General features: G+C 46.3%; 1 protein-coding gene across 6 annotated transcripts in view; it reads left to right on the top strand.

Moving 5' to 3' along the window:
- The first annotated feature begins 342 nt into the window (after positions 1 to 342).
- jade1 (jade family PHD finger 1) overlaps positions 343 to 27,880 on the top strand; it is a 156,287-nt gene continuing 128,749 nt past the window's right edge. For 2 of the 6 annotated variants that reach the window (XM_038792529.1, XM_038792523.1), the window contains exons 1-2: positions 343 to 626; positions 25,875 to 25,993. In XM_038792529.1, coding sequence (XP_038648457.1) covers positions 25,911 to 25,993 — 83 coding nt within the window. In that variant the 5' untranslated portion in view covers positions 343 to 626; positions 25,875 to 25,910. Of the gene's footprint in view, positions 627 to 25,869; positions 25,994 to 26,882; positions 27,045 to 27,880 lie in introns of those variants that run through there. The other 4 variants (XM_038792526.1, XM_038792524.1, XM_038792525.1 and 1 more) reach the window with 4 other exon arrangements.

The following is a 27,880-nucleotide window of genomic DNA, read 5'->3' as shown; positions in this document are numbered from 1 at the left end:
TAAAACAGATTATCCCAGTCACCGTCACACTTGTGGGATCTTGCTTTGTAAAAATAGTCCTCCGTCATTCCGACACCACAGCAGTGACTGTGACAAAATGTTTGGCGTGCCTTGAAGGGCATTAGGATGCACGTTCCTTCTTATTTATGGCTTATTTTCTCCTTACTCGTGTGAACAGAACTGTGACTTCCATATTTAAATTACCCTCCCTCTTCAGTGTATTTTGAAATGCGGCTGTTAAACAAGGCATCAAGTTTTCGAGGTTTTTTTTGAGGGGGGGGGGGGGGGGGGGAAGCGAAAGCTAGGTTGCAAAGGAGGTTTAACTGTAATTCTGTTGACAAGACATGAGAGTGCTCCCTCGTCTGGTAGCAACCGTGGATTAACATTAAGAGAAGACAGAATATTTCCTTCACCCAACCAACTCCACCATAAGGACCAACGTCAGTCAGTGCATATGTGAAAGAGGGAGCGAGAAAGAGAGATAGAGGGAGCCACAATCTGCCACTGCAGCTGCTTCAACTGCACATTCAAAAAAAAAATTCTTCACCATTTCTACCCGGTCTCATCTCAACAGATCAGCTTTAAAGCAAAAACAAAAACAAACACACACAAAAAAATTACAGCAGGTACTGTCCGCTTTCAATACTTTTAAGCGTTTGAGCTCGTTTTTTTTGGGGGGGGCGAAATAATTGTGAGGGAAAGAAAAGCTGGAGGACGATGGGGGAGTACAGTACGGGGAGGGGGAGGGCGGTAAGAGGAAGGAGGAGATCCGGCGGTTCGAAAAAAAAAATGTCAAGCTTTTGATGCCTTTTCCCGTTGTTGGCCGAGTTGGGGCTGCAAAGGTTTTTTTTAGTTCAGCAATTTGATCCCGAAGGTCGCTGATGATGGAAATAATATAGTACGTCATTAATATGGCGCCAAAAGCTGGTGTCTGTGATATGAGAGCGCAAACCGTTGGGGGGGGGGGGGGGGCTGGTGGTGGTGGTTTTGTTTGTAAAAGTTGCGGGTACAAAGTATGGAGGGGGTGATTTTGAATATGCATTAGGTTTCAATTTTAAAAAAATGCAACGGTGACCCCCCCCCCCCCCCCCCGGGGTCTTTATGATCTGCAGCAGGTTTTCATTGGCGTGCCATTAAAGCATATGCGAGGTTGTGATGATGAGTTGCGCTGGGGAGTCCTGGCTGGATTCTCTCATACTCTGTGTATCTATATAGTTGCTCTGTCTCTTATGTAGCTAAGAGTTGGAATACACTGTATCTTCTTTGCAGCTACTGTTGCAAAGCAGCGTGGAACGTGACGCGGATGGAACGCTCCGGGTCCGGCTCCCGGATCCGGGCTCGCTCGCTGGCTCGCGGCGTGAGGAAAGCTTTCAGCAGCTCTCTCTCCCCCGCCACTCCTTTTTCGTACTCTTTCTTGGGAGGGGGGAGGTTATTTTAAGCGTTGCGGTTATTTAAATCGCCCGATAAGAAATTCGCATCCCGGCGGAAGCACTTGTGCCATAAACTCGTCACACGGCAACACACACAAAAAGAGAGACTACATTGGGGAGGTCGTGGAGGGCTTGCGTTACCTAAAATTGAAAATGTGCCCGGCGGATTTTTGGGCGAATTGGGAGTGGGTTAGGGATTTGAGGCTTTAAAAATAAAACACATGTTGCGCACATTATTCACCCCCTCCCCCCGCAAGCGAGAGGTGTACTGGGAAATCGGACTTTAGCACAGTCGTTGCCTGTTTGAACCGACGCTAAAATAATCAGGGATATTTTTTCCGCCTCTCAGAATGTCAGTTTTGTGTGCCGGTGGACGGGTGTGCGCGGCAGTCCGGCTTAAACTTTCTTTCAGGCGCGGCGTCCGTGTCCTAACCTCCCCCCTCCCCCCTCCATCCTCTTTAACATCGTTTCAAAAACTGTGTAAAATCATGAATGGTTGGGGGGGAGGGGGTTTGTTTACTGAATTTTACGTTTTAAGTTCCTGCCCTCGGGTTTTCTTTGGGTTTTTGTGTGTGGAGGGGGAGAAGGGAAGAAAGTGCGCGCACTTCAGGAATGATCCAGTGCAAACACAGCTGCTGCCGTTCAGCAACGCAGAGACAACGTGCAAAAATTGAGGCAGAAATTAGTTCTGTCGGGATGCACCTTCATTGCCGGAGGCCAAATGTACTCGCAGTAGTGGGTTGACGTAGTCAAGTGCATTGACACAGCTTATCTTTGACAAACAACTGCATGGGGATTTTTTTGGGGGGCGGGGGGCATACACTCCTGATCCCAGTGAGACTTTTGACTATCCCACTTTTTCAAGTTTTGTTTTTGGTTGCCAAGTTTATTGCCTCGAGGTTTTTTTTAAAGAAGTTAAACTGGCGTGATCCATCAACCTGTCTGGTCAGAGCTGTACTTTTATTAGCTCTGATTGACCTATTCTAATGGATTGCTATTTGTGTCATTAGGTGTGGGTGTATCTTTTTCTTCTGTTGCGAAGCCCACTCTGTTTCGACGAGTTCAGCCCTGGTAGCAAATGTGAATCGGAGTCACCGAGATGTTAAGCTTTAAAAAAAAATAATGTTACGCTTTTAAAAAAAAAGTTAAGAGTATCCAATTTTATTTTTACAATTAAGGGCAACTTAGTGTGGCCAATCCACTTAACCTGCACATTTTTGGATTGTGGGTGTGAAACACGCGCAGGCATGGGGAGAATGTGCAAACTCCACAAGGACAGTGACCCAGCTCCTCGGCACTGTAGGCAGCAGTGCTCACCACTGAGCCACCATGCCGCTGCCCTGAAACGTTATGCTTAATAAGAGACTCTGGCCTAAGTAGGGTGCTCTTTTGGAGAGTTGGCGCAGACTCAATGGCCTCCTTCTGCACTGTAGGGGGGTTTGTGATTCATAACGTTTTGGCGAAAACTTTTATCTGGGGATTTCAAAATGTACTAGTATTTGGGTACAAAAACTGCACAAACTGTCTCACCATACTAGCATGGTTATTGGCGATGAGTGTAATGAAGCTGCATTGGCGGAAGTATTAAAGACATTCATTGACGTCAGAATTTTCTTGTATAAGTTTCTGAGAAATTTGCTCATATTCACACCTGAACAGTTTCAATTTCTAGTCTGTCCAATGGGCTTGTTCAGGTCTATTTTTATAAAAAAAAACAACTCTTGCACCAACTGGGGGTCATTACAGCACAGAAGGAGACCATTCAGCCCATCAAATCCTTGTTGGCTCTCTTATAGACCAAATCAGTCAGTCCCATTCTTCTTCGATACTGTGCCCAGAATGCCATGGACTTCACCGTGTGTTGGGCAAGGAAGCAGGCTGCAAATCCACTCCATCTGGAGAGGGGAATCGAACCCCACGTTGTTGGCACCAAACTGGTCCATACTGATTGTTCATAAAGCTGTTTCGGAATCTGATTAGGATTCTTGTTCTGCTGGTTCTTGAGCCTTTCGTGTGTAGTTGCCCTGAGGAATTGCACCATGGGTAGAATAGATACGGATTTGCATTTTGTGTGGAGCGTTTTATTGTAGTGTCTAATCATTGGTATAAACACACAATTTAAAACAACTGCAGTTGGAGTTTAGAAGTCAGCAGGAATGCAGTGTGAAATTAGATTTTTAAACATTTTAAAAAATAAATTTGGAGTACCCAATAAATTTTTCCCAATTAAGGGTCAATTTAGTGTGGCCAATCCACCTAGCCTGTGCATCGTTTTAGGTTGTGGGGGCGAAACCCATGCACACACGGGGAGAATGTGCAAACTCCACACAGTCAGTGTCCCAGAGCCGGGATCAAGCCTGGGACCTCGGCGCCATGAGGCAGCAGGGCTAACCCACAGTGTGGAATTAGCTGAAGGCTCTTTTAACCCCTGGCTTCAAAAAACACAAAGGACTAAACGTGCTGAATTACCAACTACTTAATTATTTCCAAATGGACACCAACGATTCATTACTTCTGTCTAGGCAATGGTAATATGATTGTAATTATCCTGGTCAACAATAATTTGGTTTCAGTGTTTTATTCAGCATAGTGTGATGGAGTGCAGAAGAGCAATATCACATCTTTAATGCGGGTAAATTCACATAGTGGGCAATAATATTCAGATTTAATAACTATCCTATGTGCTTATAGACGTTGGCCAATTGAAGTCTATGCAGCAATATAACAAGTTGCAGCATGCTCTCTGTTTATGTACATCACGTGGGTGCTGTGACTGTCAGGACAATTTGTCAAAAACGTGCAGTCTTCCTCCTGGTGCTGGTTCAGACTTTCTGGTCAAGTCCTCTGGTTTTCCCTTTTGGTTTGTCTGCAGTCTTTATTTTCTTTTCCAACCAATACCTGGGTTGCACTTGCAATGTTAGATGATGCTTTCGCGAGCTTAGACCACTGAGTCAAGTATGTGATTACTCTTGCAGACACTGCTGTAAACTGTTTCAACAACCGTTGGATAATTCTGTATGATCCACTTCAACATTCTAGTCTTCACCCTCGTAACAATTACTCGGTACTGTAATATGTTTTGTTTTTGCATCAGCTTTTTAAGTCCCTTGGCTTTTCAAAATTAAAGCTTTATATAATCCAACATGGTTTGTCAGGGTTAGTCTTTTAATATGCTGTTGGTGACAGATTTGTTTCAAAGATGGGGTGGGGGAAGAGGGGGGGTTGCTGTTACTCCTGGGAGCAAGCAAAGAACTGTTCTTTAAATAACCTACTCAACAGTTGCGTTATCTAGGGACTGAAAATCAATAATTAGGTTCCAATTAAAACAATATGTGAATTTGCAATTTAAATTTTTTTGGGTCTATTTATGCAGGTACTTTATACCCTGCATTGATTAAGAGTTAACATGCTACTGTGCATTTTATTGTTAACAGGACCATCCCAAATATTGTTTTTGCACGAGATGAGAAGGAAAATGTCATTAGTTTGATTTGTGCCCCATCACTCATTATCATGCAGGGTTCAAGATCAGTTCAAGCACCCGTCTACCTTCTGACATGAAAATCATGCAAAGAGGTTCACCCCACTGTGCTGATTTGCCACAGGGTTTCCTAAAGCAGTGCACATAACCTTGTGGAGATGAAAACTATGCTGATCAACTTGTTAACTGCGGTGTCTCTGAAATAGCTGGAGGTGGCCAATTCACGTCTGCTGTCTCTCTGGCAATTAAAACACTTTTGTTCTGAAGATGTCTTCGGTCCACGTGGGTTTGATTCTGTTGTTGCTCTGGGGTGTTTTTGTTCGAGTGGGCTCCATTCCCAGAACAGTCAAAAGCCACCTGAATTCTTTAAAAAATATATATTTATTTTGGGGCAACACGGTAGCATGGTGGTTAGCATAAATGCTTCACAGCTCCAGGGTCCCAGGTTCGATTCCCGGCTGGGTCACTGTCTGTGCGGAGTCTGCACGTCCTCCCTGTGTGTGCGTGGGTTTCCTCCGGGTGCTCCGGTTTCCTCCCACAGTCCAAAGATGTGCGGGTTAGGTGGATTGGCCATGCTAAATTGCCCGTAGTGTCCTAAAAAGTAAGGTGGGGGGGGGGGGGTTGTTGGGTTACGGGTATAGGGTGGATACGTGGGTTTGAGTAGGGTGATCATGGCTCGGCACAACATCGAGGGCCGAAGGGCCTGTTCTGTGCTGTACTGTTCTTTGTTCTTTGTTCTTTATTGAGGTTTCACATTTTAACACGCAACATAACAAAACCACAGGAACGGTCCAGCACCGCAACAAGAAGTGAAGGCTCAAAGGCCTGATTACAGAGGGGAACGGGCAAACAGCAGTACAACTGGCCCAACACAATCATCAGACACAACTTGATACTGCTAAAAGCCCCACCAGAGAAGAAAGGAGAAACAGAATAAAGTCATAAAAACATGATTAAATGGTGCACCACGTTCCACGTGGTGATTGCTCGCAATTACCACGCGAGTTCAGGATAAATTTATCGCACATGTTCGGTGTACATCAATATATATCTCCCCAATTCCAGCAGAGCCAGAGGTACCAATGACACACCGCCACCTGCTTCCCCCCCCCCCCCCCCCGATACCAAACCCGTCTCTACCCCTGCAACATCCAATCACAGATTCTTTATAGCCATCCATAACAAGAAATAAAAGCAAAGAAAATTTGTGAGAACCCCAGTTCTAAAGGGATGCTATATATATGCCACACAACGCAACCTAACCCTAGTCTCACACCCAGTATAGAACGAACCTCATTCCATGCAATTCTGCAGAGAGGACCAGCAACTATATATTTGGATTATGATCATTGCTGCCAATGCCTTCTAACAAAAGAGACAAAGAACTACTCGGAGTGGATCACAGGATAACAAAGGGTCAGGACCCAGTTGTGGGCCCGTATTTCCCTGGTGCGCGCGCCCACCATCGTCAATGAAAAGGAGAAAAAAAATTATCAATCAAATAAGCGTCCCAGCCATCCCGGTGGGATGGTAAATAATGAGGAGGATAGCCTTCGATTACAGGAGGATATAGATGGGCTGGTCAGATGGGCTGATCAGTGGCAAATGGAATTAAATTCAGATAAGTGTGAGGTGATGAAGTTGGGCAGGACAAATAAGGCAAGAGAATACATGATAAACGGCAGGCCCTGGGAAGCACCGAGGATCAGAGGGATCTTGGTGTGCATGTACACTAGTCCCTTAAGATAGCAAAGCAGGTGGATACAGTGATTAAGAAGGCATATGGTATACTTGCCTTTATTAGCCGAGGCATAGAATTTAAGAACAAAGAATTATGCTAGAACCTTAAAAACGTTGGTGAGGCCTCAGCTAGAGTATTGCATGCTGTTCTGGAATCCACATTACGTGAGGGATGTGATAGTACTGGAAAGAGACCAGAGTAGATTTACCGGGATGTAGCCTGGGCTGGAGAGTGTTAGTTATGAAGAGAGATTGGATAGTCTTGGATTGTTTTCCTTGGAGCAGAGGAGACTGAGGGGGGACATGATTGAGATGTATATAATTATGAGGTCGAGCGTAGCCATGATGTGGAGATGCCAATGTTGGACTGGGGTGAGCACAGTAAGAAGTCTTATAACACCAGGCTAAAGTCCAACAGGTTTGTTTTAAATCACTAGCTTTCGGAGCACTGCTCCTTCCTCAGGTGACATTTATATAGACAAAGTCAAAGATGCAAGACGATACTTTGAATGCAAGCATTAGCAGGTAATTAAGTCTTTACAGAGCCAGAGAGAGGGGTAACGCCAGGTTAAAGAGCTGCGAATTGTCTCAAGCCAGAACAGTTGGTAGGATTTTGCAAGCCCAGGCCAGGTGGTGGGGGGTGAATGCAGTGCAACATGAATCCAAGGTCCGGTTGAGGCCATACTCATGTGTGCGGAACTTGGCTATAAGTTTCTGCTCTGCGATTCTGCGTTGTTGTACGTCCTGAAGGCCGCCTTGGAGAACGCATAGATGTATGGTAAGGGACAGGAGGTTTAGAGGGGATGTGAGGAAGGACCTTTTTATCCAGAGGGTGGTGGGAGTTTGGAACTTGTTGCCTGAAAAGGTTGTGGAGGCAGAGACCATCATAACATTTAAGAAGTATTGAAATGTGCACTTGCAATCCCGGGGCATACAGGCCTATATGCCACGTGCTGGATTAGAGTGGTTAGGTGTGTCGTGTTATTCACCCTGGGGTAACACAGACTGCAACACGATGCAGATAAACGATAAAGCATACACCAAACCTAGGTTTGGTTCAATAAGATTTATTGAACTTCTGTAACAAAACACTCAGCTGCCTGTGGGTTGACTCACTACTACTCTAAGTGAACTAACTCTATCTAGACCAGGCTAGCTCTGATCCACGTGTAGAAGGTGTTGACTGATATGTACACCCTGACTGTCACTACAGTTGTCACCAGTGGAAAGAGGCAGAGTGCTGATGCCTCGTGTGTTTTATAGTTGGAAGCCCCCTTTGGTGTTCTGTCTGGTGATTGGTTGTGTTCTGTTCTGTATGTTGATTGGCTCACCTGGGTGTCTGTCACTGCCTGATTTTACCTCATGATGTGCATTGGTACATATTTTGACAAGGTAGTTGTTTTTGACCGGCGCAAACGTGATGGGCCGAAGGGCCTTTTCTGTGCTGTATGGTTCTATGACTTTTTGGGCGGGATTCGCCGTCCTGCCGCACCCGTTTTCTGGTGTGGCGTGCCAACAGCGGGATTCTCCGCACTTGCAGCCGGCCAATGGGGTTTCCCATTGTGGCCATCCCTAGGCTTTCAGGAAACCTGCGGGCATGGGAGCTCTGTCGGCAAAGCGGAGGAACCCGCCGATGGAGAATCTGCTGTATAACTCTATGACACATGGCGGGGGTGGGGGCACGGGATATCAACTAAAGTGCAGAACCCGGCTCAACCCAAGACCCCTGTGCACAGAAGAGTCCTCCCATGCTCTCATGTTGTCCCTAATAAGAGCCTTCGAGAAGGAAATTTCCAAGCTCCAGGGGTAGACACGATACCAACCACAGCACTGGACCTGGCCTAACCCAGCACCCTCTGAGACACAAAAATAAGCACCCTGGCACCTCCACAAAATGCTCAATCTCAGTGAGGCCTTAACTAACTCTATCATTCACCCAACACCCTGCCCTGCCTCTACTCATCTTCATTACAAACGAGATAATGCCTGAGACAGCAAAGGTGGAAACTGGCTAGCCTTCTCTCCTGCCTAGCTTATGTTGTCCAGATCTCACATTGCAGAGAAGTGCTTTGAGGCCACAGGCTTAGTGGACACACTTTGGTGTTTTCAGTCACGTTGTTGTTCTTCCACACTGTCCTACTCAGCTTGGACAGAACAACTGCAGTTTTTGAAATGTGTGTGTTGATTTCAGCATCAGGTGACAGATTGGTTGGTTGGGTTTATTGTCATGTGTACCGAGGTACAGTGAAAAGTATTGTCCTGCGTGTAGCTCAAACAGATCATTCTGTACATGAAAAGAAAATACGTAATAGGGCAAACATTAATTACACAATGTAAATACATAGACACAGGCATCGGTGAAGCTTACAGAGTGTACACTACTCAGTAGAGAAGATGCGTGAAGTGATCAGATCAGTCCATAAGTCCATCAGTCCATAAGCGGGTCGCTTAGGAGTGTGGAAGAAGTTGTTTTTGAATCTGTTAGTGCGTGTCCTCAGACTTTTGTATCTCCTGCCTGATGGAGGAAGTTGGAAGAGTGAGTAAGTGGGAGGGATCTTTGATTATGCTGCCCACTTTCCCAAGGCAGTGGGAGGAATAGATAGAGTCAATGGATGGAAGGCGAGTTTATGTGATGGGCTGGGCGGTGCTCATGACTCTCTGTAGTTTCTTCCGGTCTTGGGCCGGGCAGTTGTCATACCAGGTTGTGATGCAGCCAGATGGGATGCTTTCTATGGTGCACCTGTAAAAGTTGGTAGGATTCAGCGTAGGCATGCCCAATTTCCTTAGTTTCCTGAGGAAAGTATAGGGTGCTGTTATTGGTGCTGTTGTGCTTTCTTGGTTGTAGCGTCGACATGGGTGGACCAGGACAGATTTTTGGTGATGTGCACACCTCGGAATTTGAAGCTGTCAACCTTCTCCACCTCAGCCCCCTTGATGCAGGCAGGGGTGTGTACAATGCTTTGCTTCCTGAAGTCAATGACCAGCTCTTTAGTTTTGCTGACATTGAGGGAGAGACTGTTGTCATTACACCACTCCACTAGGTTCTCTATCTCCCTCCTGTATTCTGACTCATCGTTGTTCGAGATCTGATCTACTACGGTCGTGTCATCAGCAAACTTGTAGATGGAGTTGGAGCCAAATTTTGCCACGTGTTTGTGGAACCAAGATATGTGAAGCTATCAACCAGTGTCACATTCTCAGTGCTGGTGGATGGCGTGATGGGTACATCCTGGATCATAACATTTGTCTTCCTGATGCTGATGGTCAAACCAAACTCTATACAGTTGGGAGTGAGTCACCTTCGTCTATTTGCTTCTGCAGCTGCTCCTCAATATGGAATGTTATGGCAGCATTGCCAACGTGGAGCAACATTGATGAGGACTAGGCGCACCTTTGTCTTGGATCTCGAGTGTCCAAGGCCAATCAGCTTTCCATCAGTTCTGCTGTGTCAGTGGACACTCTCTATAGATCACCCAAAAGCATGTGACAGCCGCAAAGAGAAGAATATGTCAAAGAGTTCCGGAATCAGAATGCAACCCTGTTTGACCCCATTGCCGATCTCAAAGCGTTCCAATGTTGCCTGTCATAGCTGACCTTACCCATCATGTTGTCATGAAGGGAAAGAGGGGATCACGTTGAGCAGCTTTGGTGGGCACCCAACTCTCTCCAGCAGCTTAAACAGACCACTTCTGTTTACATGGTGGAATGCCTGGTTAAGATTGATGAAAGTAATACACAGTGGTCTCCTTTGTTCATGGCATTTCTGTTTGCAGCTACTGTATTGAGGTGATCATGTCAACAGCCGATCTTCCAGCTCTGAAACCACACTGGGATTCAGTGTTGGTGCATTCAGCCAGGATCTGCAGTCAATTCAAGAACAACATGGATACATGATTTTCCCATGATGCTCAGCAAGACGATTTCTCAGTAGTTGTTGCAATTGTTGCGGTTGCCCCTGCTGACGTCCAGGGTCACGATATTTGCGTTACACATATCCTAAGGCACTGCCACCTTCATCTAGCAGAGTCAGCGAAGGAGTGTCACAGCTGCCTCTGGAAAACAGATCATTCTTTGGTGTGCACCAGGGCTAGGATGCAAACCATGAAGCTTTTGCATTCAAAGCAGTACTACAGTGTCAGCCGCACTGCCTGTCCAGATAAAAATCAACAGTTCCACGAGTCGATTAAACAAGTGCTCTCCGCACTCCCACGTGAGTGCAGAAACGAAATGGAACATGATTTGAGACATCGTCTACAAAACTGCACTCTTGACACATGGGAAGCAACAGCACAACAGCAGAATAATGTTGCCTTGTTAGAGATCAACATCACTGTGATGGAACCAGTCATCGAAGCCAACTGGTCCTCGCTGGTTAATCACAAGAGGGATCCAAGCGAAAAGATTCTGAACGTACTAAGGCCGCTCAAAGTAACAGACTGCTAAATGGTGTGCCAGTGACTGGTTAAAATCCTGACAGAATATCCCAATGTCGTTCAACACAGGGAATGCTTGGGGCATGTATGAAGTGTTGTGATCCCAGTTGGTGTTATAACTGGACGGGAAGATCCCAAAATGGAACCCTGGCTCAAAAGACCATAACATTTACTTTATTTTATAAAATGTGGAGAACCAAAGTGACAGGACCACTCATTAGTTTTAACAAGAAAAAAAACTTTTATTGAACATGGAAAAATTTGATTACGACATAATACTCCTTTATTCCCCCCCTTACCTTCACAATTACAGACTTTAATATGAAGACTGATTAAGGGCAGCACGTTGACGCAGTGGTTAGAACTATTGATTTACGGCACTGAGGACCCAGGTTTGATCTCGACGTCGGGTCACTGTCCATGCGGAGCTTGCTCATTCTCGCCGTGTCTGTGTGGGTCTCACCCCCTAACCAAAAGATATGCAGGGTGGGTGGATTGGCCACTTTTTTGAGGTCCACGAAAAAAACAAAGGAAACAGACTGAGGGACAAAGCAAAAAAGGGCCGCACCTGTTAGGGGCACTGCCCGAACATAACAAAGATCAATGGAAACTTAAAAACATCAAATAAGAGTGCAATTATAGGGGTCAATAAAGCACCCCAACCCCTGTGGTTTCCACCAGGCACGGAAGGCTAGGTGGATTGGCCATGCTAAATTGCCCTTTAATTGGAAAAAAATAATTGGGTACTCTAAATAAAAAAAAATATTAAGACTGATTACAAAGTAGATCTCATGGTACAACGGTCTCATTAACACACAAAGTCCCTTTTAAGTTCACAAGATGACTGTAGTAAGATGCACTCCTCTCTGAACCCAAGTCTCTCCTCAAAATCCCCTCAGATGATTCTTATACCATGAGTCACTTCGGCTTCCACACGAACGGTTTCAAGTTCCGCTTTCAAAAGTCACGCTTTCAAATTTTCTTTTAAATGATGCTTTCTCTCTGCTGCTTCCATCTAGGTTTTTCTTTCAGGTTTTACACCCCTCCCTTCAGCTTTCCTTTGTCTTTAAGGCTTTTACACCAGCTCCGAGGTCCAGCCACCGCCTTCCATAATTATTTCAAATAATCTCTCCCAAACTAGTAATTTCTCCCTGTATTTGAATTCAGCGACCTTTCCCGTCTCGTGCTGTATTTGAACTCACCGACCACTCTCTTAGCGCTGTATTTGAACTCAGTGACCTTTCCTGTCTCATGCTGTATTTAAATCACCGACCACTCCCTTAGCGCTGTATTTGAACTCACTGACCACTCCCCTTGGCGCTGCATTTGAACTCACCGACCTCTCCCCTTAGCGCTGTATTTGACCTCTCGGTCCTCTCTCCTCTCCCCCTGTTTCTCATTGAAAAGGTTTTTGGGAATGACAAAAGAGCCATTTTTGTTTCCATTCTGAGCCATATTTGGCTCGTGGGCCATAGGTTGCTGACCCCTGCTCGAGAGAGAACACTGTCACTGAGGAACCATAGAAAGCCTGCAGTGGAGAAGCTTAGCAAAACAATGAACTTGTTTGCCATGGCGGACGGCACGATGGCACTGATTGGTTAGCACTGATGCCTCACGGCGCCGAGGACCTGGGTTCGATCCCAGCCCCGGGTCACTGTCTGTCTGGAGTTTGCACATCTGCCCGTGTCTGCGTGGATGTCACCCCCACAACCAAAAGATGTGCAGGGTAGGTAGATTGGCCACGCCAAATTGCCCCTTAATTGGAAAAGCAAGAATGGGGCAATTTCAATTAGTTTAAAAAAAAAACTTGTTTGCTCCAGATGCTGATGGAATATGGCCTGAACTTTCAAGAGGTGACGTTTCTTAAACTCTGTGAAAAAGCTATGAGCATAATTTCAATTGCTGTGGCTGACACAGTTCAGAGGAGAGAGATTTATGAGGAATTTCAGAAATGTATTGCGATGTGGAAATCACAATATTTTAATTGAAGAGCATGTACTCCAAGAATTGTCACATTTTAAAAACTAATTTTGATGAAGTGAATTCCATAATTCTATAATCAGCAATGCTAGAAAATATTCTGTGTTTACTCCTGATAGTGAGTCAGATTTAGCAAGCGGAGCAAGTTCAACTTTTAACCAGAGGACATGATTCTGATGGAGAAACACAAATGACGGGAAGGTAGAAAATGAGATAAGAAGAGCTGCAATAGCAAAAAAAACAATTTAAGGTAACAGTAGTGCAGGAAGCAAAGTGTAAATGGGCAGAGATGGAGTCTGTTCCACGTGGTGATGCTTTAACGTGTTTTTCATATCTCATCTTTTGGTTGCGACATAATCATGTCTTTGACTAAGTGGGGTACGCTGAGTCTGCTTATCTGAGTGTAATAGCCCGTTCGGGGCCTATGGGGTGTGCATGATTATCCTCCCCGTGGTCCTTGCAGAGTACGAGCTAGCCCACAAGAGGTGGGGAATTTCTATTAACCGTTGTGTAAAAGGTAGGCCAGTAAGCACTGAGCAGAACAGGAACCTGGTCGGGATCTATTGGGCAGGGTATATATCATGCTGCAAGTAAAACTAGGTTTATTTATTTTACTCGGCCTGGACCCTCCCTGCCCTTATTAAACTGGCGACGAGGAGTAAACTCGTTGCTGTTGACGCTGTGACCTACTCAGCTGAGCCACCTCCCCGGTTTCGGGACCCAGGTTTGGATTTACTTAATTTGCCATCCTCTGTTTAGGCGGCTAGATACATTTGACGCTGTTGTTGAAGACTGGGACCAGTACGCAGAAAGGATGCATTACTTCTTCCGGGTCAACAATGTCACAGAGAATGAGCGCCAATGTAATACAATCCAATTTTTCATGTCTAATTTTCTTTCTTGTTGATAAAACTAAATAGCAGTCCTGCGACTTTGTTCCTCCATGATTTATTAATTAAAAGTAAAAGTTATGGTAAAAGGTTTTGAGCCAGGATTCCATTCTGGGATCTTCCTGTCCAGTTATAACATCAAATGGGATGGTAATATGACCCAAGAGCTAGAGGCCAGTTGTAGGAACCGTAACGTCACCCCTGCTGTGGGATCTCACGTGGCAGAGAGATCATTGACTACCACTGGAGCTTTTCAATTGCTGTGGTCGAAGAATATTTAAAATATGGTGAATGTGGGAGATCTTGGGCGGGATTATCCAACCCCGCGCCGGGTCGGAGAATTGCCGGCAGGCCGCACGAATTGTGCCGGATGGGCCAAGCGGCCATAGGAAAAGAGCCGAGTCCTGCCGGCGCCGTTATAACCTGCTCTGGTCCGGCGGGACCTCGGCATGTAAGGGCCGGGTGGCGGCCTGTGGGGCGGGGGGGGGATCCGACTCCGGGGGGGCCTCCGATGTGGCCTGGCCTGCGATCGGGACCCACCGATCGGCGGGCCGGCCTCTGTGGCTGGGGGCCTCCTTTCCTATGTGCCGGCCCCTGTAGCCCTGCGCCATGTTGCGTCGGGGTCGGCGCATTGAAGGAGGCCATTCCGCATGGGCGCATTTGTGCCGGCGCCACTGCGCATGTCCTTGTTGGCGCAAGCGTAACTGCGCATGTGCGGATCCCGCGGCGCCAGTTCACGCCGGGAACTTCCACTGGAGCAGCGCGAACCACTCCAAGCCGTGCTGGCCCCACTTGTAGGGGCCGGAATTAGACGTGGGAGCGGCCCGCAATGGCGTTTAACGACGGCGTGGACTCTGTGCCACAGGATTGGAGAATCCCACCCATAGCATGAGAAGTATAGCTCAGGATGCACAGTTGTTTGACTTTTCATGTTGGTGGAGTGTAATTTATCCCTGCCGGCTCAAAGTCCATAGATATTGGAGATGTCCCTGTTATAACCTGCCTGCTTACCATTGGCTGGGGACTAATGACAATCCCACAATCCTGTGGGAGTATGAGCTTCCCCAATGAGGGGGGCGGAGAAATCATTAGCAGACTCCCTGCATAAATAGAGCTGGCCAGTTTGGAACCAGAGAGAGAGAGAGAGAGAGGAGTTTGGCAGCAAGAGAAGTTGTTGCTGCTGTTGTATATATATATATATATATATAATATATATGTTAATTTGTAAATCAATGTTATTTCTTTGTATCCTGAAAACTCGTGCTGGATTCTTCGTGGCCCTCACAAAACTGGCGACGAGGGTTAAAGTGAATAGCTGTCTACACTGCTGAAGCCTCCTCCCTGGATTTTTGTTGGATACAGGTTGGAAGTTGTTTTCTATTACACCATGCCTCTGTGTGGACGTTTGGATGTTTTTGATGCTGCGCTGGAAAGCTGGAACCAGTACGCACAAAGGATGCGTTACTATTTCCGGGCAAACAACATCACCGAAAACAAGCGGCAGTTGGTCATATTGCTCACCGCCTGCGGCCCGCATACGTTTGGGATGATTAGGAGCCTTACGTACCCAGCTGCGCCAGACACCAGAACGTTTGATGAACTTGTGAACTTAGTGGGGCAACATTTTAAACCAAACTCATCCACGATAGTCCAACGTTACCGGTTTAATACCACTGCAAGGACCCCAGGAGAATCCTTTGCCGACTTTCTATCCATGCTACGCAGGATTGCGGAGTACTGTGACTATGGTGAGACCTTGTCAGAAATGTTACGCGACCGTTTGGTTTGCGGTATTAACAATGCGGCCACCCAGAGAAAGGTGTTAGCCGAGCCAACATTGACTTTTCAACAGGCCATTCAAATAGTATTGTCCCGAGAGAGCGCAGAACGGGGAGTGCAGGAGCTACAGGGAATGGAGGTGCATGCCTTGGGGCGCAACCCCTTCCGTCCGAAAGCATCCCCGCGCACCCCTGCGGTACCTTGGGCAAGGCGACGTCCCGATCGACGCCAGTGGCCGTCAGCCATTCCTCTCCGAAGGGAGCCTTCTCCAGAACCAATGGATGAGGAGCCATGTCCGTGTCAGACTTGTAGGCGCCGACCCCATCGCGGACGCCGGTCCTGGGGGCGCCAGAGGCGCCGTCGTTCCGACCGAAACTGGGGCCAGCCGAGAGTCTGTACCTTTCATTTGGATGAACCTGCGGCGACTACTCCCGAGGACATAGAGACGGAGGATGACTGCCTGCAGCTGCATTATGTGGCAGCTCCCCGTGTGGCCCCCATTAAGATGACAGTACGGGTCAATCGTCACCCGCTTGAGATGGAGTGGGACACTGGAGCAGCGATCTCCGTGATCGCCCAGAGGACATTCGACAGCATCAAGCAGGGTATACAGACCCTTACATTAACTGACACACAGGCCACGTTGGCCACCTATACGGGGGAACCATTGGACATTGCAGGAACTACGATGACCCCTGTTGTTTATGGACACCAGGAGGGGCATTTCCCACTTATCGTGGTGCGTGGCCATGGGCCCAGCCTGTTGGGTCGGGACTGGTTGCGCCATTTGCGGTTGCAGTGGCAGCACATCCTCCAAACAGTTTCTGGAGGGTTGACTGAGGTGCTAGGACGCTACCCAGATGTATTCCAGCCCGGTTTGGGGAAAATAAAAGGGGCTGTAGCCCGTATCTCAGTCGAGCCAGGAGCCATGCCGCGCTATTTCCGGGTGCGCCCGGTGCCTTACCCCTTGCTCAAGAAGGTAGAAGGGGAGCTCACTCGTTTGGAGACTTTGGGTATCATCAGGCCCGTCCGTTCCGCTGACTGGGCAGCACCAATTGTACCTGTAATGAAGCCAGATGCCACAGTTTGCTTGGACGGCGACTATAAACTTACAGTGAATACGGCTTCCCGACTCGACCGATATCCAATGCCTCACATAGAGGATCTCTACGCGAAGCTTGAAGGCGGACTCTCGTTCACAAATTAGATATGAGTCATGCCTACCTACAGTTGAAGGTTTGCATCCCGTCACAGAGAAGGTGCGGCGATTCAACAGGCCCCCGCCCCGACTGACACTTCGCGTCTTCGTTCGTTTCTCGGCCTCATAAACTATTACGGAAAGTTCCTCCCCAATCTGGCAACTACACTGGCCCCGTTGCACCTTCTGCTAAAGAAGAATCACACCTGGGTTTGGGGTCAGCCGCAAGAAACCGGCGGGTAAAACAATTGTCGTCTTCTGGGTTACTAACCCACTATGATCCTAGAAAGCCTTTGCTCGTCACATGTGATGCATCCCCGTATGGTATTGGGGCCGTCCTGTCCCACAAGATGGATAATGGGGCCGAGCGGCCGATAGCTTTCGCCTCCCGCACATTGACTGCAGCGGAAAAAAAGTACGCGCAGATCGAGAAGGAGGGCCTGGCAGTGGTCTTTGCGGTGAAACGTTTCCACCAGTACGTATATGGCCGCCACTTCACTATTGTGACTGATCATAAGCCTCTGCTGGGACTTTTCAGAGAGGATAAGCCAATACCGCCCATTGCTTCCGCACGGATCCAGCGCTGGGATTTGTTGCTCGCTGCATACGAGTATTCTCTGGAACACAAACCAGGAACCCAGATAGGGAATGCCGACGCACTGAGCCGATTGCCTTTATCGACCGGCCCCATGTCGACCCCCACGACCGGTGAGGTGATTGCAACCCTAAATTTTATGGACACCTTGCCTGTCATGGCATCACAGATCCGTGAGTGGACCCAGACGGAGCCAGTCCTGTCAAAGGTTTTTCACATAGTCCTGTATGGAGGGCAGCATAGACAGCTCCCAGGCGAGTTGCGGGCATTTTCCTCCAAGCTGTCCGAATTCAGCGTGGAAGACGGCATCCTTTTGTGGGGGACGCGTGTGATTGTTCCGGAAAAAGGACAGGAGCTGATACTGAGAGACTTGCACAATGGGCATCCAGGTGTGACCAAAATGAAAATGTTGGCCCGGAGTTATGTCTGGTGGCCAGGCCTCGACACCGACATTGAGAAGGTGGCCCAAAACTGCTCCATTTGTCAGGAGCATCAGAAGCTTCTGTCGGCCGCGCCCCAACATCACTGGGAATGGCCAGGGCGGCCTTGGGCACGCTGCATGCGGATTTTGCCGGCCCTTTTCAAGGATCCATGTTCCTGCTATTAATCGACGCCCAGTCTAAATGCTAGAGGTACATAAGATAGGCGGCACAACGTCCTGCGCAACAATCGAGAAGATGCGTTTGTCTTTCAGTACGTGTGGCCTCCCCGAGGTGCTGGTCACGGACAATGACACTCCATTCACGAGTGAGGAGTTTGCAAGGTTCATGAAGATGAACGGCATACGCCATATCTGCACTGCCCCTTACCACCCGGCTTCAAATGGATTGGCGCGCGCAGTGCAGATATTCAAACGAGGCCTAAAGAAGCAGTCTTCCGGGTCGATGGACACGAGACTGGCTCGGTTTTTGTTTTCATATAGGCTCACACCCCATGTGGTGACTGGGGTAGCTCCCGCAGAACTCCTAATGGGCCGGAGACTTGGCACCCGCCTTAGCATTGTTTTCCTGGACATTGGCGCAAAAGTACGCCACACACAAGAATGGCAGGGACATGGTTTTTCTCAGCATCGGCCGATTCGGCAGTTTACGCCCGGTGACCCAGTGTTTGTTCGGAATTTTGCTGGTGGTGCCCAGTGGGTCCCTGGTGCAATCTTTCGCCAAACGGGCCCTATCTCTTACCAGGTACAAGCCCAAGGGCGTCTCCAGCGCAAACATGTAGACCATGTTCGGTCCAGAAGACTATCCCTGCCAAAGATTGTCCGCCCCAGGAGCTCATTCCTACAGCCGCAGAGACCAGACACAATGGAAAGTATTCCTCACAATTTTCCTCTGGTGCCTCACTCAAAGCCTGCGCAGGTCGTGACAGAACCGCGTGGAGATAAAGACGCCGAGATGACGGAGGTAGCATACTCTGACTCCGAGATGGAGACACAAGACACCTCAGAGGGGGAATCCTTGGGCCGACAGGCCGTGGACGTACAACCGTTACGTTGTTCATCACGGAAGCACCGGTCTCCATCTCATCTCGTTACACGCTGCCTGATCCAGCGCCTTGTGCAAATGGTGTCCGGCCTGCGGCAAAACGAGTCCGACATCCTCCTTCGCCAGGGTCTTCGGTGGATTCCCTGGACTTTGGGGGGGAGGGATGTTATAACCTGCCTGCTTACCATTGGCTGGGGACTAATGACAATCCCACAATCCTGTGGGAGTATGAGCTTCCCCAATGAGGGGGGCGGAGAAATCATTAGCACACTCCCTGAATAAATAGAGCTGGCCAGTTTGGAACCAGAGAGCGAGGAGTTTGGCAGCAAGAGAAGTTGTTGCTGCTGTTGTGTATAAATATGTTAATTTGTAAATAAATGTTATTTCTTTGTATCCTGAAAACTCGTGCTGGATTCTTTGTGGCCCTCACAAAAGTGCTAAAGGCTTGATTTACCTTTGATAGAAAAGGGGAGTTCAAGATTGGTCTTGATAGAAAAAAATTAAACTTATGCCTTTTTGTGCTAAAGCAGTGTTCGTCAGACCTTTTTTCCGGAGACCCATTTTTATCAACCGGCCAACCTTCGGCACCCAACCCGGCCGACCTTTGCGACCCACGCCGGCGGACCTTTGCGACCCACGCCGGCTGACCTTCGCGACCCACCATTTTCTCTTACCTTGTTTGCTGCTGACAATAATGGAGGAAATAGTTTTGGGACCCTTTGGCCCTCATACATGCTCCTCCAATGGAACCTGTTGGATGAAGGTGAAGCCTTCCGGTGTCGGAAAGTATGGAGTCTCCATCTGTCCAAAGTTCTGAATTTTTTTTCTGTAAAGCTTTATCAAATAAACCCCCCCTCCCGAACTTGTAAAAAAAAATAAAATGAGTAAAATAAATGAAAAAAATGAATAAAACCCCCCCGAGCTTGTAAAAAAAAATAAAATGAGTAAAATAAATGAAAAAAATGAATAAAACCCCCCCGAGCTTGTAAAAAAAAATAAAATGAGTAAAATAAATGAATAAAAACCACTACAGAACTTGTAAAACGAAAAGCTACAACCGTTTAAAAAAATAGCGGTCGCACTGTGCATGTGTGCCCGATTTGCGCATGCGCACCGATCATCGTGTGCGCATGTTTAATGCGGCCAAATTTTCTTTGACATGTTTCCGGCCGCTTGCAGCCGGCGTTATGAAAAGCCGCCTGCTGCGCGGGGATTTGCGCGATCGGGAGCGCGCGGACAACGGCTCCGCGACCCTCCCGACACCCCCCCGACTTTGAAGAACTATGTGCTACAGGAACCCTAGTTGCCTTTTCCTCCTGTGTGTATGTGTGTGTTGTATACAAGAAACACAATGCACAGATGAGGCACATCTTATTAGTTGAACGTTGCCAATTAGCTTTTGGCTGAGGAAATCCGGAATCGTACTGACATCAGAGATATTCTCAAGGGGTCCTCATCAACAAAAATATTGCTGCATTATGCCCCTGGTGATACTTACATAATAAAAATAAATACACCCCCAAAACACTTAAAATCATTACCCAGAAATAAGGTGGCTGGCACAATGAGGTGGCACTACACACCGTCAGTCAGAGGCCAAGCAGAATTACATTCTTAGTGACTGTGAATTTCTAATATTCGTCAATCACTGCTTGCTTATACTTATTTCACATTCATTTTTACTATTTTAACAATCAAGCCTCCAGAAGTGGATATGGTTGACAGCTCTCTCTGTGTCGTTAGGTCAAGGAATGATCTCTTTGGACTCCAAAGTGTAGCAGCCCCCCCCCCCCCTCTTTCATCTGACCTGATCTTTAAAGATCCTGCTGATTTTTCTCTTCACTTGAGCCTGGAGAATGCAGCAATGTTTCCGACTGCAACACCTATTACTCTGATGTGAGTTCCTGTTGAGTGAAACTCTGCTGGGAGCAGAGAGTTGCAAAATTTACAGTTGTCGGTCAGGCTCAAGTTGGAATAATTTATGGCTGGTAATTCTACTAACCTCTGATGTAGGAGGAAATTTGAAGCAGGAGGAAATTCAAAAGAGCTCCTTTCTTCTTTGTCCTCTGCCAAAGCACACATGCAACAATATTGAGTATTGTGCATTATCTGTTTACCGCGTTTCCCATGCACTGGTAGAAAATGTACATCCTCAATAACTTTGGGATTACTGCAGAGAGGTTTCCGCTTTGTGTTGTTGCTGAAGTGTGGAATTGGGGCTTAACAATAAATGGGGACGCTCTTTGATGGGGTGGACATTTTGGGGGTTGGGGGGGAGGAAGGGGAAGTGTGAAGAGGGTAGGTGGGGGCCTTAACATAAATGGGAGGCTCCCCAGTGTGGGCAAGCAGGTTTGAAAGGGAGAGGGATGGGGGTCTAGCCTCGCACAGCCGAAGTTTGAAACTCCATGAAGTGCAACATTCCAGCCCGATTTTAAATTTGGTGTGAAAACTCCCCTTGAAGCTCTGGGAAATTTAATTTCAATATTCAGACAAGGTAGGCACTGCCACTTACACCAACTGGTGGAAATCAAAGTGAGTTGAGTAGATGCTGTATTTAAAGCTGTCATTGCTCTTCATTATTTTGGTTGTCATTAAGTGGGGTTTGCAAGAATTGTACCGACAGATCAGCGTTTGGTGGCCAGAGATTGATGCGGAGCTGGGAATTTAAGTTGGAATAGTGGGACACACAAGTTAGACGCAGGTAATAGAGTGGGGAGTGTTTCACTTCAGAGGCCATTGAGTTGTGCTGATTTTCCTGTTTTCCAAATCTGTAAAATAACTCATGGCTAGTAAATGAGCGAGTGGAATTTTCCAGTCTTAGTCAGGACTGGCTGTTTTGATTTTCAGAGGTTGCAGAAATAGTTGGCAAGCTGTGAGTGATTGAGAATTTGATACCTCTTATGGGAAGTAGTATTTTTAAAAACACTTTTTGCAACAGGGTAAATAGTTTGTATCAACTCCGGCTAGACAGGGGTGCTTTTGGGGTGCATCCCTTTCACCAGTCTAAATAATCGAGTAACATAAATCATGGGGTACAAGTTGACTGGACGTGTTGCATTTACTTGGCGTATATACCAGTTTCCTTTTTCAGCCTCGACACACCATACTCGTATTAGTAATCAGCCTTAATTTTTTTACCCCACATATACTTGTTTTACTCAGATGCATGGTACCTTACAACTAGGGGGTAAGGGACCAAGCTTTGACAAAGCGTCATGAGACGCGAAACGTTAGCTCTTTTCTCTCCCTACATTAGTGCCAAACGTGCTGAGATTTTCCAGCATTTTCTCTTTTGTTTCAGGTTCCAGCATCTGCAGTAATTTGCTTTTATTTTTTGACCGAACAGATGGTTGTGTCTGAAGGTGTGCAGGAGTTTAAGGTACGCCACTCTTTGCGTTGGATGCTGATGACATTTAAAAATGGCGACCACCGGTTCACATGCGTATAAGTCAACCCTGGTTTTTGTAAGGATTTCTTGTGATTTCAAAGGTCGACTTGTACTCTGCAATCTGTGGCACTTGATGAATGGCATAAATCTTAAATATATTCAGCTTTGAAAGTAGGTCAACCCCCCTGAACCATAAAAGGTCCAGCTAGGGTTAATCGAGTTTTTGAGCTACAGTGAAGAAGTGTTTTTTTTTCCCCTTCCCCCTTTCAGTAAGCGGCAGTCTAGGGAATATATTGCATGAGTCCTTTGTGCCTGATGTATTTCTTTTTTAATAAAGCGCCTTCTGATAGTTTCAGGAAATGTTATGTTGCAGTTTTAATGGGACTAAGTGAGCATGGGAAAGTAATTGAAGTGTTCAGGTCTATGAGGTTGAGTGACTACAGGGATTAAAAGCAATAGATTGGACTCCTTCATAAATGAACAGGTTAGGTTTTGTAGTAGCTGGGCTGTAATGGCACCCTCTGTTGGGAATGTGGAAAAACTAGACCGGGGTCCGCTTGATTTCCGCTACGATACGCAAAAGTGTAGAAAAGGAAGACTTAAATTCTATATTACATCTGGCTGGTTTAGCTCACTGGGCTAAATCGCTGGCTTTTAAAGCAGACCAAGCAGGCCAGCAGCACGGTTCGATTCCCGTACCAGCCTCCCCGGACAGGCGCTGGAATGTGGCGACTAGGGGCTTTTCACAGTAACTTCATTGAAGCCTATTCGTGACAGTAAGCGATTTTCATTCATTTTTCATTTCACAATCTCTGAGCACTCCAAAACAACCTGCAGTGAATGGGAATAGTGGTCACTGTTGCAGTGTAGGAAACATGGCAGCCAGTTTTGTGGACAGTGAAGTCCCACGACGAGTAACATGGCAATGGCAGGGCAGCACGGTGGAGCAGTGGTTAGCACGGCTGCCTCACGGCGCTGAGCAGCCGGGTTCGATCCCGACCCCGGGTCAGTGTCCGTGTGGAGTTTGCACATTCTCCCCGTGTCTCTGTGGGTTTCGCCCCCACAACCCAAAGATGTGCAGGGTAGGTGGATTGGCTGCGCTAAATTGCCCCTTAATTGCAAAAATTTTTAAAAACATGATAATGGCAAGACAATTTGTGACATTGATGATGGTGGAGGAATAAACATTGACCAGATATTGGACAGGGACAAAAACACTGTTTGGCTTTGGTGCCTCCTCGATTGTATCATCAGCCTAGACTTGCTGCCTAGGCAGATGTGTGAAGAGTGGTTGCTTGGAATCAGTAGGTGACTGACGCCATGGAACCGTACCCCAGTAAAGATTGGCTTCACGAGAGGGTTGGGAGGCAAGTATTTAAAAAACAAAAATCAGAGGTTGTGACTTCAAAGCTGAACTTTTAATGTTTAAAAAAACACATAACAAATAAACAAACTGCCAATATTGTTCATGAGTAAGACAGATCCGAAAGGTCGCACATTGACTTCCTAATTTGCAGCATTTGATCTCACCTGGTGCGGATGTGGACAGCACGGGAGCACAGTGGTTAGCACAGTTACTTCCCTGGTTCGATTCCTGGGTCGGGTCACTGTCTGTGCAGAGTCTGCACGTTCTCCCCGTGTCTGCGTGGGTTTCCTCCGGGTGCTCCAGTTTCCTCCCACAGTCCAAAAATGTACAGGTTATGTGGATTGGCCATTCTAAATTGCGCTTAGTGTCCAAAAGGATTAGGTGGGATTACTGGGTTACGGGGATAAAGTGGATAGGGTGGAGACGTGGAGCTTAGGTCGGGTGCTCTTTCCAAGGGCTGGTGCAGACTCGATGGGCCGAATTGCCTCCTTCTGCACTGTAAATTCTATGGAATCTATGTCTGGTCTCAGTGGTCATTAACAACGGAAGGGACAAATGGCAAGGGTTTCCAGTTGTGACTGAAGTTGTAACTCAGCAGAAATACCTTTTGAAATCGCCTTTTGGCCTAGTTGGCAGCGACACTGTCTTATGTACATGAAAACAGCCATAGAGATGAGAAGGAGCCAAGCTCCATCTGGGGCCTGTACTGATCTCACCCAAGCCACTGCAAATGCGTTTTTTATGCATCTTGCTAGCAAGAAGTAGGATTTGTCAAGTTCTTCACTCCTGAACACTTTAGAGATCTCTGCTGGAATGTGTGCTTGTGCAACGTTAGTTAATGATAGGATCCATGGGAATGTGACTATCATCTTTGCCAAATGATGGCATATTAGCAATCATTATCTCGGTTACTATTTGCAGACTGGTGAGTGAAGAGTGGTACTACTATTTGGATACTATTACTGACTCGTGGTTGGATACTTTTGCAATTCTGGAAACACTTAATGCACAAAATGCTTGATTGGGTATGTTTTTCATGCCAATTTAAATTCCAAAAATTAATTATGAACTGAAGAAACTTTTGATTTGCTATGGAGTCAACAAAAAAGTGGCGTTGCAGCTTAATTTAGAATTAATCTTCCTCCTCCGCCCTTTTCCTTACTTTAAGCTGTGAAAGGGTAAATGTTGGTGCTGTTTTAGTCTACTTACATAAGGAACAACATTGTGTTGTTCCTTAAGGTATCAGGGACCTTATTTTGGGGGGGGGGGTAGAATTGTTCAGCTTACTTTTTCCCCCTGGAGAATTTTATGTTCAAACTTCTTTCGTAAAATCATCCACTTACCACTAGCACAAGGCAGCAACCCAATTTGGGAATGAAGAGGTGTGCGATGATGCTATCTTCAAACTTCTTGAGTGTCTTAATGTGCTTCACTGAGAAAAACAATGAGGTAATTGCTTGCTGCTGACAATGGAGAAGTGATAGTTTCGATGTGGTTGTTGCTGTGAACTCTACACTTGGCGTTTCGACATACCCTGAGGCTCCAGATTCTAAAGGTGGCTGGTCTACCTGGCTGCTTTGCGGGCCTGAAAGTCTCCAATGGTGATAGGTTTTGAGGGATTATGGTGTACGTTGCCAGGAAAGTTGGTAGCCAGTCAACTGCTGATAACACAGTCGTTACTAGGCTGGAATCCGATAGCATCTGGAATGCCTCTGAAGCATACCCATGCCGGAAAACCAATTGGCAGAGGCGTTTCATCTTTTGAACTTGTGGTACCATCTTTGTTTGTAAATGCAACAAGTTGGAACCTGTAACATCTTCTGAGAACTTATTTGTATTCTATCTACACACGGATTAGCTGCCCTGAAGTCATAAGCCAGATGATCAAAGTTGCAAAGTAACTGTTCCTTAAGGCCAGACGTTCCTTATGTGGGAAGAAGTGAACATTTGTACAATTTTAAATCTTCCACAATTAGCCAGATTTGAGAAGTTACTAAGAGGGCAATATTTAGTGGAACGCTCCATTTTTAGTCTACTTACATAGAGTGGTAAATGTTATGCCTTGTCGTTCTGAGTGCTGATGTGCACTTGTATGATTGATGTTTTTCAGATGTGGGATTCAGGCTAGGCCAGGTCGTCAGTGCCTATGGCTGACAGGTCAGCTGAACAGCAGCAGTGGTATTCCCCGACCCCGCTTCACACTCTCGGAACCTCACGTACACTGCTTCAGTAAGCTTTCTGCTGAAAGTGTTTCTGTTGAATGGTCAGCTCCAATGATGTTTCTGAGCACAGTGCGATGCAGGAGTCATTTATTTCCCCCAAAGGAACAGCACTTGTCAGTGTGATGATTCATTCACAATCACTTAACTGAACTCAACAAGCAGTGGGGGAGAGAGTGAATGCCCAGAAAGCTGGTGGTCTGGACAGTGTGGGAAAGTTGGATGTATCGCTGCCTGGAGGAGAGAGCGTGACAGCTTTATCAGAGTTATATGTCTATTTTAACATGCGTCTCTATTGGAAAGAATGACTGTAACACTATCGTTGATCAAACCAGCTGGAGTTACAGTTTTAATATTTACTCAGATTGTGTGAGCATGAGTGGAGCCAGTTATCCTGTGCTATGAGAGAGGAAATTTTCATTTATAAAGTGAAAAGATGGTGCCCCGATCACTTGGCATGAAACGCAATGATGTAAACTATAGTTACAGGAAATTGCAGTCTGCTTCTAGTGAAGGCCTTGAGTTATTTGGCTCATAGGGAGTTATTGAACTCACCTCAATGATCGATGGAAAATGGTGCCTCGTGTATTCTATTGTGCTGAGCAACTGCCCTAAATTTATCCATTTGTCAGATTGTTTGTTTTCCCTTTATCATAGAAATAGAGATTAGGAAAACCAAATATTACGAAAGAGGGATAAAGGTGTCAGAAAAAGTAAAACAAAAATATATTCGTTTTCTTTCAAACTCTTTAACCCTAATTAACATCTGTGAAGGCATGCGATTCCATACTTATGAAATTAACTTTCAGAACCTAAGGGGTAATTTGGCACCAATTATCACTTAACATGCTGTTAAAAAACCCTCCAACCCCTGAATTCATTCGCTTTGACTTTTTCAGCAATTTTGATCGCAAAACTGGTGGGCAAGACCAGCAAGTTCACACAACTGTAGTCACCCCTTGGCCAACTTAATTGGTGCGCACAGCAGCCTTTGGATTTCTGCGTTTAACTGCGCATGTCTATACTCCAGAAGTTACCATCAAATTTCCTTAGTTCTGAAGGTGAGCACTGTTACTCTGATTTGAAATTCCATTATATTGAAAGAGAAAGTTGTTCTAAAGGTACAGTTTGCAATTATTATTTCTCCATGTTGGCCTTCAGTTTACTATTAGCTTGGATGACTGACTTACATTTGTGCCGGTTGCATAATGAAGGAAAGTTAATTAGTGCAAGTGAACTGGTAGCTCAGCCAAGGTTTGGAATGGCTCCTGGATCTGACTGTATGGATGTGTCACTTAACCTGAAATATTATTCAGAGTACTAAAACATGACTTTTGGTACAGCTGCAAAATAGGATTAATAATGCTAAAAGTGCCCAGATGTTAGAAACTGACATTTTCACTTTACATTTCCGTTGACGTGGTTAAACGTTGTATGCTATTTACAAAAGGTGCAGGTATAATTTCAAACATTTATGAGATGGGGAGTCTCAAAATCTGAATTTGATCTTCTGGTGTAAATGAAAAGCAGAACATGACCTCAGAAGACTTTTGGGAGGAAAAAAAAGACACACAGTAAAAGAACATTTGGCCCAAAAAATCCCCCCCCCCTTATATTCCCCACTGTAAGTGATTGCAATTCAGCCACACTCCTCACTTCCCCCAAGGCTGTCTTTTTCCAGAAATACATCCAACTCCCTTGTGCCTGTGTATACTATTTGCTGGCTTCCGATGGTAACTTGCCCACCTTGTCCATTATTCTTTCTGTGTGGAAATAATTCTGCCTGAATTTACTCCATATTTTCATGTTATATTCCAGAGCGTTTAAAACCTTTGTCTTTGGAAGGCATTTAAACAAATCCCTTCGGTTTTCAAAATAATCAGCATTTCACCTCATC

This window comes from Scyliorhinus canicula, chromosome 3 (genome assembly GCF_902713615.1).
Source record: "Scyliorhinus canicula chromosome 3, sScyCan1.1, whole genome shotgun sequence".
NCBI lineage: Eukaryota > Metazoa > Chordata > Chondrichthyes > Carcharhiniformes > Scyliorhinidae > Scyliorhinus > Scyliorhinus canicula.
Note: the sequence above shows the minus strand (reverse complement) of the source record. Positions and strands in the feature narration are given on the sequence as shown.